Here is a 13,034-nt window from a genome sequence, read left to right as displayed (position 1 = left end):
CGGCTCGACGGCACACCCCCTCGGCCTCTCACGCCCACCCCTCGGGCTCCCTCTATTCTGTCCCTGCCTAAGACTCACCCACTCTCCCCCTGGCATCCAGCCGCGGACCCGGGGAAGCGCAGCAGCACCCGGCCCCGCGCGCCCGACATGCGTCTCAACAGCTCGGCGCCCGGTCCCTGGGTCGGCCGGACCGGCGACCCGTTCACGCAGCCGCCGTCGGTGCTGGAGAGGGCGCTCCTGGCTCCGGGCTTGGGCAATGGCTCTGGCAACCTGTCGGAGTCCGTACCAGCGGCGCCCAGCAGCGACCTGGATGTGAACACGGACATTTATTCCAAGGTGCTGGTGACCATCGTGTACCTGGCGCTCTTCGTGGTGGGCACGGTGGGCAACTCCGTGACTGCCTTCACGCTGGCGCGCAAGAAATCGCTGCAGAACCTGCAGAGCACGGTGCACTACCATCTGGGCAGCCTGGCACTGTCCGACCTGCTCATCTTGCTGCTGGCCATGCCTGTGGAGCTGTACAACTTCATCTGGGTGCACCACCCCTGGGCCTTCGGTGACGCCGTGTGCCGCGGCTACTACTTCCTTCGCGACGCCTGCACCTACGCCACCGCCCTCAACGTGGCCAGCCTGAGCGTGGAACGCTACCTGGCCATCTGCCACCCCTTCAAGGCCAAGACCCTCATGTCCCGCAGCCGCACCAAGAAGTTCATCAGTGCCGTCTGGCTGGCTTCCGGCCTCCTGGCCGTGCCTATGCTCTTCACCATGGGCCAGCAGAACCGCAGCGCCGACGGCCAGCACCCGGGCGGCCTGGTGTGCACACCCATCGTGGGCACCGCCACAGTCAAGGTCGTCATCCAGGTGAGCAGCCTCTTCTGGGGGGCAGGGGCAGGAGTCAGAGGCCACCAGACCGGGATCTCCCCTGGGAGCAAGGGTCCAAGGCGGACCCTCAGGGAAGCCTCAGTGCCTCATCCCAGAAGTAGTTTCCGGTCTGTGTGTCCTCTGGGTACAGGAAGTTGGAGAAAATTTCATGTCCCAAAGAAACTGTATTCCTATGAAGCTGGGAATGAGTCGGGATGGGGGAGGAGCAGGGGACTCGAGAGCAGCCTGATCCCCGGCTTCTTCCCACCTTTCACTCCAGGGCTGCCAGGCCTCAGCCCTACTTATTTCATCCCCTCCTTCCATCAAAGGGGCTGGAAGCCCAGATTACCGACCTCCCTCGAGCAGAGGCTCTGTGGATGGGCCTCAGCTGTCCCCAGAGCCCCTGAGGTGTAAGGCAAATGTGTGTGCTGGTGTCCTCCTCTTTCCAGAGAGGGTCCCTTCCATCAGCTTCTCGAAAGGCTTTGTGCTTCCCACTGGTATGGTCCCTCTCCTCTACAACAGAACCCCTATCCCAGACTGCTCCCCCAGTGTCTTCTGGCCTGATGCTGTCTTGGGCCGGTTCCTTAGTTTAGCCTCAGTTTTCCCATCTGTGAAATGGGGCAATCACAGCCCTGGTCTCAGAAGGTACAGGATTCAAGAGAGAGGGTATGGGAAGCCCTTGTCTGGCTCCTGGTGGGTAGAAGTAGTCAGAGGTGCTGTCCCTGGTGGTGGTGGTGATGTTGTTTCTGCTGGAAAATCCTAAGGTATAGGGCCTGGTGGCAGATTGGAGGGCCTGCAGTCAGGTGACCAATGCCCTTGGAGGGTCTGGTGAAGCATGTGGGGACCCAGGTTGGAGACCTCCCTGGACATTGGCTCAGCCAGGCAGGGGGATTCCAGCCCCAGGGAGAAGGCTTCTCAGGCAGGGCCCTGGCCTGGGAGCAGGGTGTCCACCAGAGCAAGTCAGGGAAGAGATACCACCTGGAATGGCATTGTGGCCTCAGGATGTGGGTAGCCATGAAAGGGCGGGGGCTCCCTCCACCCCAGAGTGGGATGGGAAAGGAGGGTCTGGGCTGAGCCAGGTTGGGGTGGGAGTCCAGAGAGACTGGCTGTCCTGTCTGGCTATCCTTTCACACCCAAGTCATCAATAGCTTCTCAGCAGAACCCATGCTGCTGCCTCTGAGTATGACAGGGGTGCCAGGCTCAAGGAGCTGGCATGCTTGGGGGTGGGGAAAGTGCCATCTGCACGTCTATCCTGGGCTGCAACTGGCCCTCCACAGGCTACTACCGAGATGGAGCCAGTGGGTAGAATTAAGCTCCAGACTCCTCGCCTGCCCTGGCTCCAGGTATTCCTGTGCGGAGGGGCCCCCAGCAGCCACGTGTAGCAGGAAGATGAGTCACAGGCTGCAGGCAGGAGCAACCAGGGTGCGTGTGGTGACAGAGTGGGAATTACCTTCCGGCTTCCTCTGGGGTCTTGTGGGCTGTGCTGGGGCTGGGGAGTTGGGACACAGCAGCCACGACACCTGGCTGTGAAGGTAGGGCAGGTCAGTCATGCCCACCCAGGAGATGCTCCCCTGAGACCCCTGCCCCCTTGGACCCCTATGGGCTGGGCCAGGAGCAGCTGGGGGTCAGACCATTAAGAAAACACAGCCACAGAGGGAACCCCCCTCAAGCACCCTCACCCTCTGTTAGTGCCACATGGTCAGATGCCCCAGGAACTTGGCTTGGCTTCCCAAAGGGCCCTCCCTGAATCCTTTTGGTGGGAGGCTGCCATGCTGATGTGGCCTGGGCTGTGTCCTGGTCACTTGTCCACTAGGCAAGTGTCTGTGGAGCTGGCTCTACAGAAGGACCGCATCTGTGGCCGCAGCTGTAGCACTGCTGAGCGTTTACTCAGCACTTGCTGGCTCCGGAGTTTCCATTTTTCTTTAATGGCCTCGGCCATATGCTCAAGAAAGACTGATGGGCCAGTTATTAGAGGCGCACTTATTTCTGACACCGACCACTCCCGCGAGGCTCCCTGGGCTCCTGTGTGCTGCTCCATGTGCCTGAAGGAACATTCCTCATGGAGAAGCTCAGCCCTGGCCTTGCCCCCTCCCCCCTTGTCCCTCTGGGCCATCCACTGTCCCAGGAGAGGTTCCCAGGGGATTTTATGTTCCCCACATGGGCTTCTGGGCCACTTGGCAAATCCGGGCCAATGTCCACTGTTTTAAACAGTGACGTCTACGCAGAGAGGGGCTGGGCACCTGTATCCATGTGTCTCCCTCTCATGGGCTATGTTGGGAAGTGTGGAGAGGTGGGCCAATCAAAACAACCACTCTTTCCAAAACTGGGGCCCCCTCCCAGCCCGAGTGTCTCCCACCAGTTGTGTCAGCCCTCCACCCCGTGAGGTTCCATCCTGGACACTTGCAATCAGAAGTAGCGTTTAGAAATGAGGTGCTTCGATGATGAGATTTCTGAGCAACTTGGAGCTGTCATTGCTGGAGTTTTCTGAGTGTGTGGTTGGAATGGATGAGGTGAGAGGAGCTCATGGTGAGGACAGGGCTTCCCGGGCCAGCAAAGGCCCTGGATCCTGGGCCCCTGGTCAACAGGGAAGCCTGGGAGGTGGAGCCTGAGGAGCCTGCCCCGTTGCCCTGGGACAGTCCAGCACCTCCCCAGGGCCCCAGAGGGGACTGGATTCAATCCTGCAGGGTAGTGGTATCTCCCTCCCCACTGCCACATCTCCATCCCCTAGTAAATCCTGTCTCCCCAATGCTGGGGAGGGGTAGGGGGAGGTGGATGTCCCCCTCCCGGGGCCTGCTGCTCTAGGAACAGGGATGGCGGGTATCTAGGAGGTGCCCCAGCTCAGAGCAGCCCCTCTGCATGCAGGGTGCCCTTGGGGGGAGAATTAGGGGTCACAGGGCATGTGTACCTTTGTTAGAGATCCACTCCCCGCCCACAAGGCCACATTAAAACAGCCTCCCCTGGAATCACCCTTCAGACCTGCATCAGCATGGGGAGGGCTCTGGGTCATCACTTCATTGTTACCGTTTTCCAGGACCTGTGGCCCTGACAGCAGCTGTGAGGCTGGGGGCGATGGGGGTGGTGATGGGGTACCCCTGTAATCTGCCTTCGCAGTTGGCCTCTTTCACATTCAGTGCCAGCAGCATTGCTCCTCATGATGGGCTGGGCCCAGCTTCAGAAGGGGCAGCCGGTCCTGGGTGTGGCTTGTACGGGAGGGGCTCATGTCCATGGGCACATCGACTCTGGGCAGCCTCCTGAGCACCGAGGCCATTAAAGTCTGACGTGATCTGTGGAGGCAGAGGCCGCCGAGACCTGTCTCCACAAAGTGGAAGAAAATTGGTTCCAATAAAATCAGGCCATGGATCATTTTCTCCGTGTTTCTATCCTGTGCCACCAGCTGCGCTGTGCCCTCTCCCCCTGCCCCCATCCATCCACCTGTTCGCTCCTCTTTCATCCATTGATCTCCCATTCCTCCACCTGCAGCCAGCTCACCTCGGTGATGCTGACACTTGTGGCTGAAGTTTGGCGAGTCACGGGGCCCCAGGAGAGTGATGCTATGTTAGGGAAACAGGCACCCAAGATTGGTGCCTCCTGCTGGACTCACTGCCCAGAATTCAGCTCCTCCCCCAGAAACATCTGCCCAGCACTCACAACATGCTGGGTCATGGAAGTTCAGGGCAGGCCAAGGGGCTCTCCTGTATTAAGGGGATTGAAGACGTAGCCCCTGAGCACCAGGCTGGGTTTCCCATCAGACCCAGGGGCAGAAAGGATGCTGCTGAGACAGTAGGGGTGCAGTCCTGGGTTCACTAGTGATGTCCCAGCATGCAGTGGGACTTCTTGGTTTGGCGACTGTGCTATGGTTCTGTACAAGGACAGAGTCTGGGGCAGCGAGTGGGGCAGGGACCCCCATGAGCAGTCATCCCAGGAGACACCCACGCAGCTTGGGTGTCCTGCTTGGGGGACTGCAGCCCATCCCTCGTGTCCAGAGTCTCAGCTCAGGGGGACCAGGACTCTAGCCGTGAGCTTTGGTGCCAGCACGGTACACTCGCCTATTGGCCCCAGCAGGACAGTTGTGCTGGGTGGGGCAGGGCCTGTGAGGGGAGGAGGGTGTCAACATACTCAGGTGGTTGGAGGCCTCCATCCCACCACCAGAGAAGCAGCCAGGCTTCCATCTGGTTATCTAATGGCTTGTGTTTCAAGAGGGAGAGGAATCACAAGCCTTTGTTCCTTTTTTTCTGTTCCAGTGAAACACACATAATGTGAAATTTACCACTTTCTCCGGCTTTAAAGGACCACCACCCCACCAGTGGGGACTTCCCCACTGTCCCTGAAGGAGAATGCGTCCCCACTGGACACCAGCTGCCCCTGCCCCCAGCCCCGACTGTGTGTCTAGGGTTTGGCTGCTCCAGGCCCCTGTCAGATGGGATTTCCAGCCTGCCTTAATCTCTAAGATGTGGTGAAGATGTGGTGGTCACGAGTAAATGCACCATGCCAAGGAAGGAAGCCAGTCTCAAAAGGTTCCAACTGTATGATTCCAGTCATGTGACTTTCTGGAAGGAAAGTGACGGGCACAGGGCAGGGAGGGATATTGGCAGTAGGCAATGCATGTTCTGTGTCTTGTGGGTGCTGCCAGCTCTGTGATGGAGCATTATCAAAACTCACAGGGCTTAGATAAAGGATGATTTCCTTGAATAGACACTGTCTCCATGAGTCCCTCAGAGGTTAAAGGCTAAGTCCATGGCCTCACCCTGTGAAGGCAGTTTGGGTGCCAGGTCCTCCTGGGGGGTGGGGGGTGCCTTTGGGCAGGAAAGTACCAAAGGGTCTGAGGGTCATTTCTGGGGAACTCAAATTCCCCAGGCAGCTGCTCGTCCTACCCGCCCCCCATCACCCCAGGAGCCAGGCAGATGCTCAGCCCTATGGGGGGGACCATGGTACCAAGCTCACAGCTGTGGGGGCTGCCTGCTCCCCAAGATCCCTGCTCTAACCTGGCAGTGCCCTGGCATTGAACCTGGCCACCACCATCCCCAGTGACAGGGCAGCCCCCCAAAGGAAGCAGCCAGGCTCCTTGGGCCCTGAGAGAGAATTGAGGCCCAGAGAGGGTGGGGGCGTCCAAGCCAGGCCCACACCTGCCCTGTCTTTCTGCTCCCACAAGGGGCCCAGATGGAGTGCTGGTGTGCTATGACCCCTGCCCCCTTTGGGGATGTCACATACATGCACCTGTGGGGGTGGCTCCATCCCCCATGGCTAGAGCCAGAGGGGGAGAGGGCCAGGGAGCCAGGTGGAGCTGGGCCAGTGCACCCAAGCTGCTAGGGAGGGGGTCTTTTGGGATTCTTGTCTTTGGCAGCCCAGGATCTAAGGTTAAGTGCCAACTTCTCCACTGACCAGCTGCAGGGCCAGGCTACAGATGTGACTTTCTGTGGCTCGGTTTCCTCAATTACCAGCTGGAGGTGGCAATTACTCTGTGGTCCAGGAGCAATGGGGCTGAGGCACCCCATGCAGCACAGGTGGCTTCAAGGAGAGACAGGTTCTCTGATTTGCACCTTTAGGGGCAACAAGAGCCTCCTGCCCCCAAGAAGGCTCCCCTGCCCAGAGCTGGGAGCTGATCCCACGGTCACACCCAGTCCCAACTCGGGGTCTGTATGCACACATCAGGATCCTGCAGGAGATCCCAGAAACTCCCGAGCCTGGCATTGTTCTCATACCTGTAGGGTCAGGGGCCAGACTGAGCATCTGTCCAGCTCCCCCGAAAAGCCTTCACTGCCCGAGGGCCCCTGAGCCAGGAATCTGCAGCACCATGTGCTTGAAGAATCCCCATCTGTCTTCTGTGATGACACCTCCCCCTTCACCCCCTTCCACATCCCCTCACCCAGCACCACATGCCAAACACAGAGGGTCCTATGGGGAATCTCCCCAAAAGTTGTGCATCTCAGCAGAGAAGACAGAGAAGTGGCAACACAAATAAGTGCAAGTGAACAGGAGAGGCAGTAGGGCTGTGATCTTAGGTAAGGGCGGGTATTACAGCATCTGGGGAAGAAGGTTCCAGAGCTGGAACAGCAGGTACATGGCACCTGCTGGGGTGACATGGCCAGAGCAGGGGAGCCCAGGGCAGGGCAACAAGTGATGAGTGATCATGGAGGACACAATTCAGTTCAGTTCAGTTGCTCAGTCCTGTCCGACTCTTTGTGACCCCATGGACCGCAACACGCCAGGCCTCCCTGTCCATCACCAACTCCTAGAGGTTACGCAAACTCATGTCCACTGAGTCGGTGATGCCATCCAACCATCTCATCCTCTGTCATCCCCTTCTCCTCCTGCCTTCAATCTTTCCCAACATCAGGGTTTTTCCAAATGAATCAGTTCTTCACATCAAGTGGCCAAAGTACTGGAGTTTCAACTTCAGCCTCAATCCTTCTGATGAATATTTAGGACTAATTCCCTTTAGGATGGACTGGTTGGATCTCCTTGCAGTCCAAGGGACTCTCAAGTGTCTTCTCCAACACCACAGTTCAAAAGAATCATTTCTTCGGTGCTCAGCTTTCTTCACAGTCCAACTCTCACATCCATACATGACTACTGGAAAAACCATAGCTTTGAGGACACAGAACATCCTTTATCCTGGGAAAATGGGCCCCTCAGAGACTCTGAGCGAGAGGCCATGTGGCTTACACTTCAGACAACCGTTCTCCCTGCCTCTTTGACACAGTGGGGACTCAGGAGGATGGTTAGGAAGTCCACGTGCATGATCAAGATGACCCAGACCAGGCCGCTTTCAGAGAAGGTGGAAAAATGATCAGATACTAGATCTATTTGTCTTCTTTCTTAGGCTTAAGTTTATATCCAGGCTTCCCTGGTGACTCAGATGGTAAAGAATCCACCTGCAATGCGGGAGACCTGGGTTCATTCCCTGGGTTGGGAAGATCCCCTGGAGAAGGGAATGGCAACCAATTCCAGTATTCTTGCCTGGAGAATTCCATGGACCAAGGAGCCTGGTGGGCTGCAGTCCATGGAGTTGTAAAGAGTTGGACAGGACTGAGCAACTAACACTAAAGTTTACACCCAGTAAAAATCATTTGCCTTTGTTTACATCCATGACTTCTGACAAATACAGAGAAGCCTGTAACCACTGGCTCCAAAGATAGAGCCCAGTTCTGTGACACAAAGGAGTCTCTGCAACTCACTGCCCTCAACCTCCCCTCTGATGCCAGGTAAATTGAGCCTGTGAGTCTGGCTTTCTTAGAGCAGGCAATGCCTGAGGTTCACTCGCGCCATCGCCTGTGTCAGTAGCGTGTTCCTTTTGTGTGTGGAGGAGTACTCTACTGCACAGATGCTCCACCACATGCTCACCGCTCACTGTTGGAAGGACTTTTGGGTGGTCTCTGGTTTTGAGCGATTATGAATAAACCTGCTGCAAATATTCATGTGCAGGCCAATGTGTGAACATATGCTTTCATTTTTCTCATGTAGGCATGAGAGTCAGATTTCTGGGTCACACAGGAAGTGTGTTTAACTTTGGAAGAAGCTGCCAGACCTTCCACAGTGGATGTGCCATGTTGACCATCCACTAGCAACGTGGTGGAAAGACAGTTCTCTGCGTCCTGGCCGGCACCCGGCACTGTCGGTGTCTGGTTTATTTGTTTTTCTGCTTTTCATTTATCCATTTTGTAGGTGTGTAGTGGTATCTTGCTGGGGTTTTAACTTGCATTTCCTTGATGACTCATGATATTAAGCATCTTTTCCAGCAGTTATGTGACATCTGTGTATCTTCTTTGGAAAAGTGTCTGTTCCTGTAGTTTGCTTATTAAAAAAAAAAAAAATATATATATATATATAGGCTGTGCTGACTCTTAGGTGTGGCATGCAGAATGTTTAGTTGTGAACTCTTAGCTGTGGCATGTGGGATCTAGTTCCCTGACCAGGGATTGAACCTGCCCGCTCTGCATTGGGAGCACAGAATCTTAGCCACTCGATCACCTGGGAAGTCCCTGGCTATTTTTAAATTGGGTTGTTTTCTTTTTTAAGATGTTTATTTATTTATTTGGTTGCACTGGGTCTTGGTTACGGCATGTGGAATCTTTTGATGTGATGCTAGGGCTTAGTTGCTCCACTGCATATGGGATCTTGGTTTCCCAACCAGGGATTGAATCTGCATCCCCCCACCTAGGAAGGTGGATTCTTAACTACTGGACCACCAGGGAAGTCCTGGGTTGTTTGTTTTCTTATCATTGACCTTTGAGAGTTTTAAATATATATTCTGCATCTAAGTCTTTTGTGAGATGTGATTTGCAAATATTTTCTCCCCTTCTGTGGCTTGTCTTTGAATTTTCCTAATGTTGCGGGTCACAGAGCAAAAGGTTGGAATTTTGATAAAACCTAACTTATCAAAAATTTTAGTGGCTTATGCAAGGTCACAAAGCTGTTTTTCTTTTTTTTTTTATCTTCTGGAATCTGTATAGTTCTGTGTTTTACACTTTTAGGCTTATGATCCATTTTGAGTTAATTTCTCTATAGAATGTGAGATATAGGTAATTTTTGTATATACTTACCCAAATGATCAATACCATTTGTGAAAGGATGATCTTTTCTCCTTTGGAGTTTTCTTGTACCTTAATAAAAACTCATCTGACCTTGTGTTTGGGGCTAAATCCAGACCGTCACGTGTCCCTTCAGTCTTTGTGCCTGTTCCACCCCCAGTCCCACATTCCGTTGCCACAGCTTTATAGGAAGTCTTTCAAGTAGCGCAAGTGCGCCAACCTTGTTCTTTTCCAAAAGCATTTTGGCTACTCTAGTTCCTCTGCTTTTTAACATAAATTTTAGAATCAGACTTTCAGTATCTACAAAAAAGCCTGCAGGGGTTCCAGTTGGGATTGTGTTCCTCTATACTAATAGATCTACGTGGGGAGACTTGACATCTTAATACTGAGCCTTCCGATCCATATGCAAGGTGCATCACTGTATTTATTTAGGTCTTTGATTTTTTTCAATGGTAGTAGATTTCAGCATACAGATCCTACACATATTTTGTTATGTTTATATCTAATTATTCATGTTTGGGGAATTATATATGTGTGTGTGTGTGTGTGTACTTAAAAATTTTTTCTATTTCCTATTTTTTGTAGCTAGTATATATAAATATGATTGATTTTTAGTTATTGGCCTTATATCTTACAACCATGATAAGTATACTTATTAATTCTAGAAATCCCTCTGTACTTTCCCTGGGATTTTTTATGTCAACAGAGATGTTGTTTAAGAATAGAGGAAGTTTTATTTCATCCCTTCCAAATGTTTAATTTCCTTTTCTTGCCTTATTGGTCTAGCTACAACTTCTAGTATGATATTTAATAGGGGTGGAGGAGAAAGTTTCCCTGCCTTGCTACTGATCTTAGAGAGGAAGTCTTTAGTATTTATAATTAAGTTTGAGGGTTTCCCTGGTGGCTTTGATGGTAAAGAATCCACCTGCAATGCAGCAGACCTGAGTTCAATTTCTGGGTCAGAAAGGTCCCCTAGAGAAGGGAATGGCTACCCACTCCAGTATTCTTTCCTAGAGAATTCCATGGACAGAGAAGCCTGGTGGGCTACAGTCCATGGAGTTACAAAGAGTCAGACACAACTAAGGGACTAATATGAGAGTTTTAGTTTAAATTTTTAGTAAATTTTTTTTTTTAATCAGGTGAAGAAAGTTGCCTTCTATGCCTTGTTTGCTGAGAGTTTTATCACAAATGGCTGTTGGGTTTGTCTAATCCTTTGCTTCATGTGTAGGCTTGGTTTACACCTCATCAGTGAAAGCCTCCTACACTGGGAGGACTTGCGACTGGACTCAGTCTCTTTTGAGGATGTTGTCCGTTTGATGTTTGGCTTGGTTAGGGTGGGTCTAGACTTTAGGGCATGGTCCTTATTCCTAAGGTGTGGACTTGCTGGCATCTCAGTGGGATGCTTAGTGTGTGAGGAAGACTTCTCTCCCTTCCAGCTCAGCCAGGATACCAGCCACCCTCCCATAAGCCCATCAAGGTCACAGTGTGTGCACACAGCCCAGCCAGCCCAGAACCTACGAGAGACCCCCGCGGGCTTCTGAGGACCCCACCATGCAGGTCCCCCTCCCAGCACCCGAATCTGCAGATTAAAGCCACTCCTGCAGCCCCAAGCTCTGAATTCTGCCTCATCAACTGGAGTAGCCAAGCTCTGCTCAGACCTCAGCTCCTGCTGTCACAACGAGGAAAGTGTTCCCAAATAGAGCACTGGGTGACAGCAGACCCCACCTTGTTACTTTCCTGCTCTCTGGAGCTATGGTTGTGCACTGTGGTTTGTCTTGTGTCTGAAAACAATCGCCTGACAAATTGTGTACAATTTTGTAGTTGTTTATGACAGGCGAGCTTGTCCAGTGCCCCAAGTAGAAATCATCTGTGGATTTTAAACATTGCCTACTTTCAAAAATATCTCAGGCAGCTTATGATAAAAGACTTAGTTCAAAGGGATTATTAAAACAATGTAGCAAAAGAATACATAAAAAGAAACATTGTTATCCTAGAAACATAAAGTGGAAGACAGCCCCAGTGTTTGAGTAAATTTCATACTGAGGCTTATGAAAAAGTGCAACATTATTTGGACTTAAACATTTTTAGCTCTTTGTCTTAAAAGGTGGGTTTATTGTAAATTTCAATAACTCTCTGAGGACACATCTAAAGGTTAAGAGCATTCTTTAGTGAGTGACTCAAAGAGAGTTCCTCTGTTTGAAGAAACACGCCACTTCCAATGTCCTGAAGTTCAGAGAGTCCTGGGGTTGTTTGGAATCATCCCTGTTCAGAAATTATGAAGTTGTGAGAGCTCACAGCAGGCCGTGGGGTACTGTCACCCGGAGCATCGTTTCCTAGTTGTTTGGCAGGACTGCAAACCTCCAGCTCCCAAGGGTTGGGAGGGAGTGAAAGTGCATCTGGATCGTGTCACTGCGGAGCCCTGTCTGTCCAGTCATCCAGGACACACTGGCTTGGAGCCCATATCGAACACTTGCTCTTTTGTGACTCAGTCCACTTCAGGCTCTGTGCCCAGCAGGATATGCACGGTCGGAAGCGCTGTCCAGGGTCACTATTTATTGCCGGGGACAAGGGAGAAGCAGTTACATCTGTGCTGACCCATCTCCCAGGCTCTGCTGATCTGGACAGACCAGCTGCTCCTGTTGCTGCCAGCCCCACCTGGGGACCCTTAAGAGGAAGGTGTGTCAGGCTGGGGCAGAGATCTCTCTATCCCCAGGACCCCCAGGCAGTCCTGGGGGCCCCCTCTGGACTGTCATCAATGTGGGGAACCCCGTGACATCATCCCTTTGTTCTTCCCACCCCAGGGGTGGGCCTGGGGCAGGTAGGGCCAAGTTGAAGTTGAGCACCCCCTGGTGATCTCCCAGTGGTCTGCCTATCTCCCCGGACAGCAGGTCAGGAGCTCAGGCACCAGCATCCAGGGAAGGAGGTCAGATGGAGAGCCCCATGAGCAAGGGATCAGGCAGCTGAGTCATGGCATGGCCCTTGCTGATGCCCTTATGGCTTTAGCTGGAGGCAGAAGGGAGTGCGGCTGGCCTGAAGGCCCCTCTGTCCCCACAGGCTGCTGCAATGCCTGGTACCAAATTCTCCCCAGCCCCACTGCCCACTCTGCTGAGGTGGACCTGAGCACCCCCAGGAGACATCTTCTCTGCCTAGGGCTGCCCGGGGTTTGGGGAGGAGGGGCAGATGGGGCACCTGCCACACCCAGGCCAGGGCTCAGTGGGGCTCAAGTCTCACTGGGGCCCAGAGGACAGTGGGCTCCTGGCGTGCTCAGAGGCCCAGAAGATTGGGAAAAAACACCAGCCAGCCACAGCGAGCTGGCAAGCAGACAGTGTACCCCAGCCAAGGCGAGCTGCTCTGCAACAGTAAGGCGCCTCTGAGCCCCCACCCTGTCACACTCGCCTGCAGACTCAACACGGATAATTGCAGGGCACCTAGACAGGGTTAACACCCGCTAAACTTCCTGCAATTCATTTTCCTGACGGCTTGTTTAAGAGACGCTGTCTTGTGTATTAAAAATACCTACTTTTATGTCAGAGCTGGAGAGCAGCTAGAAGGCGCTCAGAAAGCTTCCAGTTAAAACCACACAGGGCGGATCTTCACGTTTTGAGAAAGCTCTAACCCCAAACACTTTCTATGCATCTGCCTGTC

General features: G+C 53.1%; 1 protein-coding gene across 1 annotated transcript in view; it reads left to right on the top strand.

The window, feature by feature from the left end:
* The first annotated feature begins 147 nt into the window (after positions 1 to 147).
* The window catches only part of NTSR1 (neurotensin receptor 1 (high affinity)), a 49,472-nt gene continuing 36,585 nt past the window's right edge, over positions 148 to 13,034 (top strand). The window contains exon 1 of the mRNA XM_010836592.1: positions 148 to 852. Coding sequence (XP_010834894.1) covers positions 148 to 852 — 705 coding nt within the window. The remainder of the gene's footprint in view (positions 853 to 13,034) is intronic.

The sequence above is a fragment of the Bison bison genome, unplaced genomic scaffold, assembly GCF_000754665.1.
Source record: "Bison bison bison isolate TAMUID 2011002044 unplaced genomic scaffold, Bison_UMD1.0 scf7180017864063, whole genome shotgun sequence".
NCBI lineage: Eukaryota > Metazoa > Chordata > Mammalia > Artiodactyla > Bovidae > Bison > Bison bison.
The sequence above is the reverse complement of the archived record's forward strand: the minus strand, read 5'-3'. Positions and strand labels throughout refer to the sequence as shown.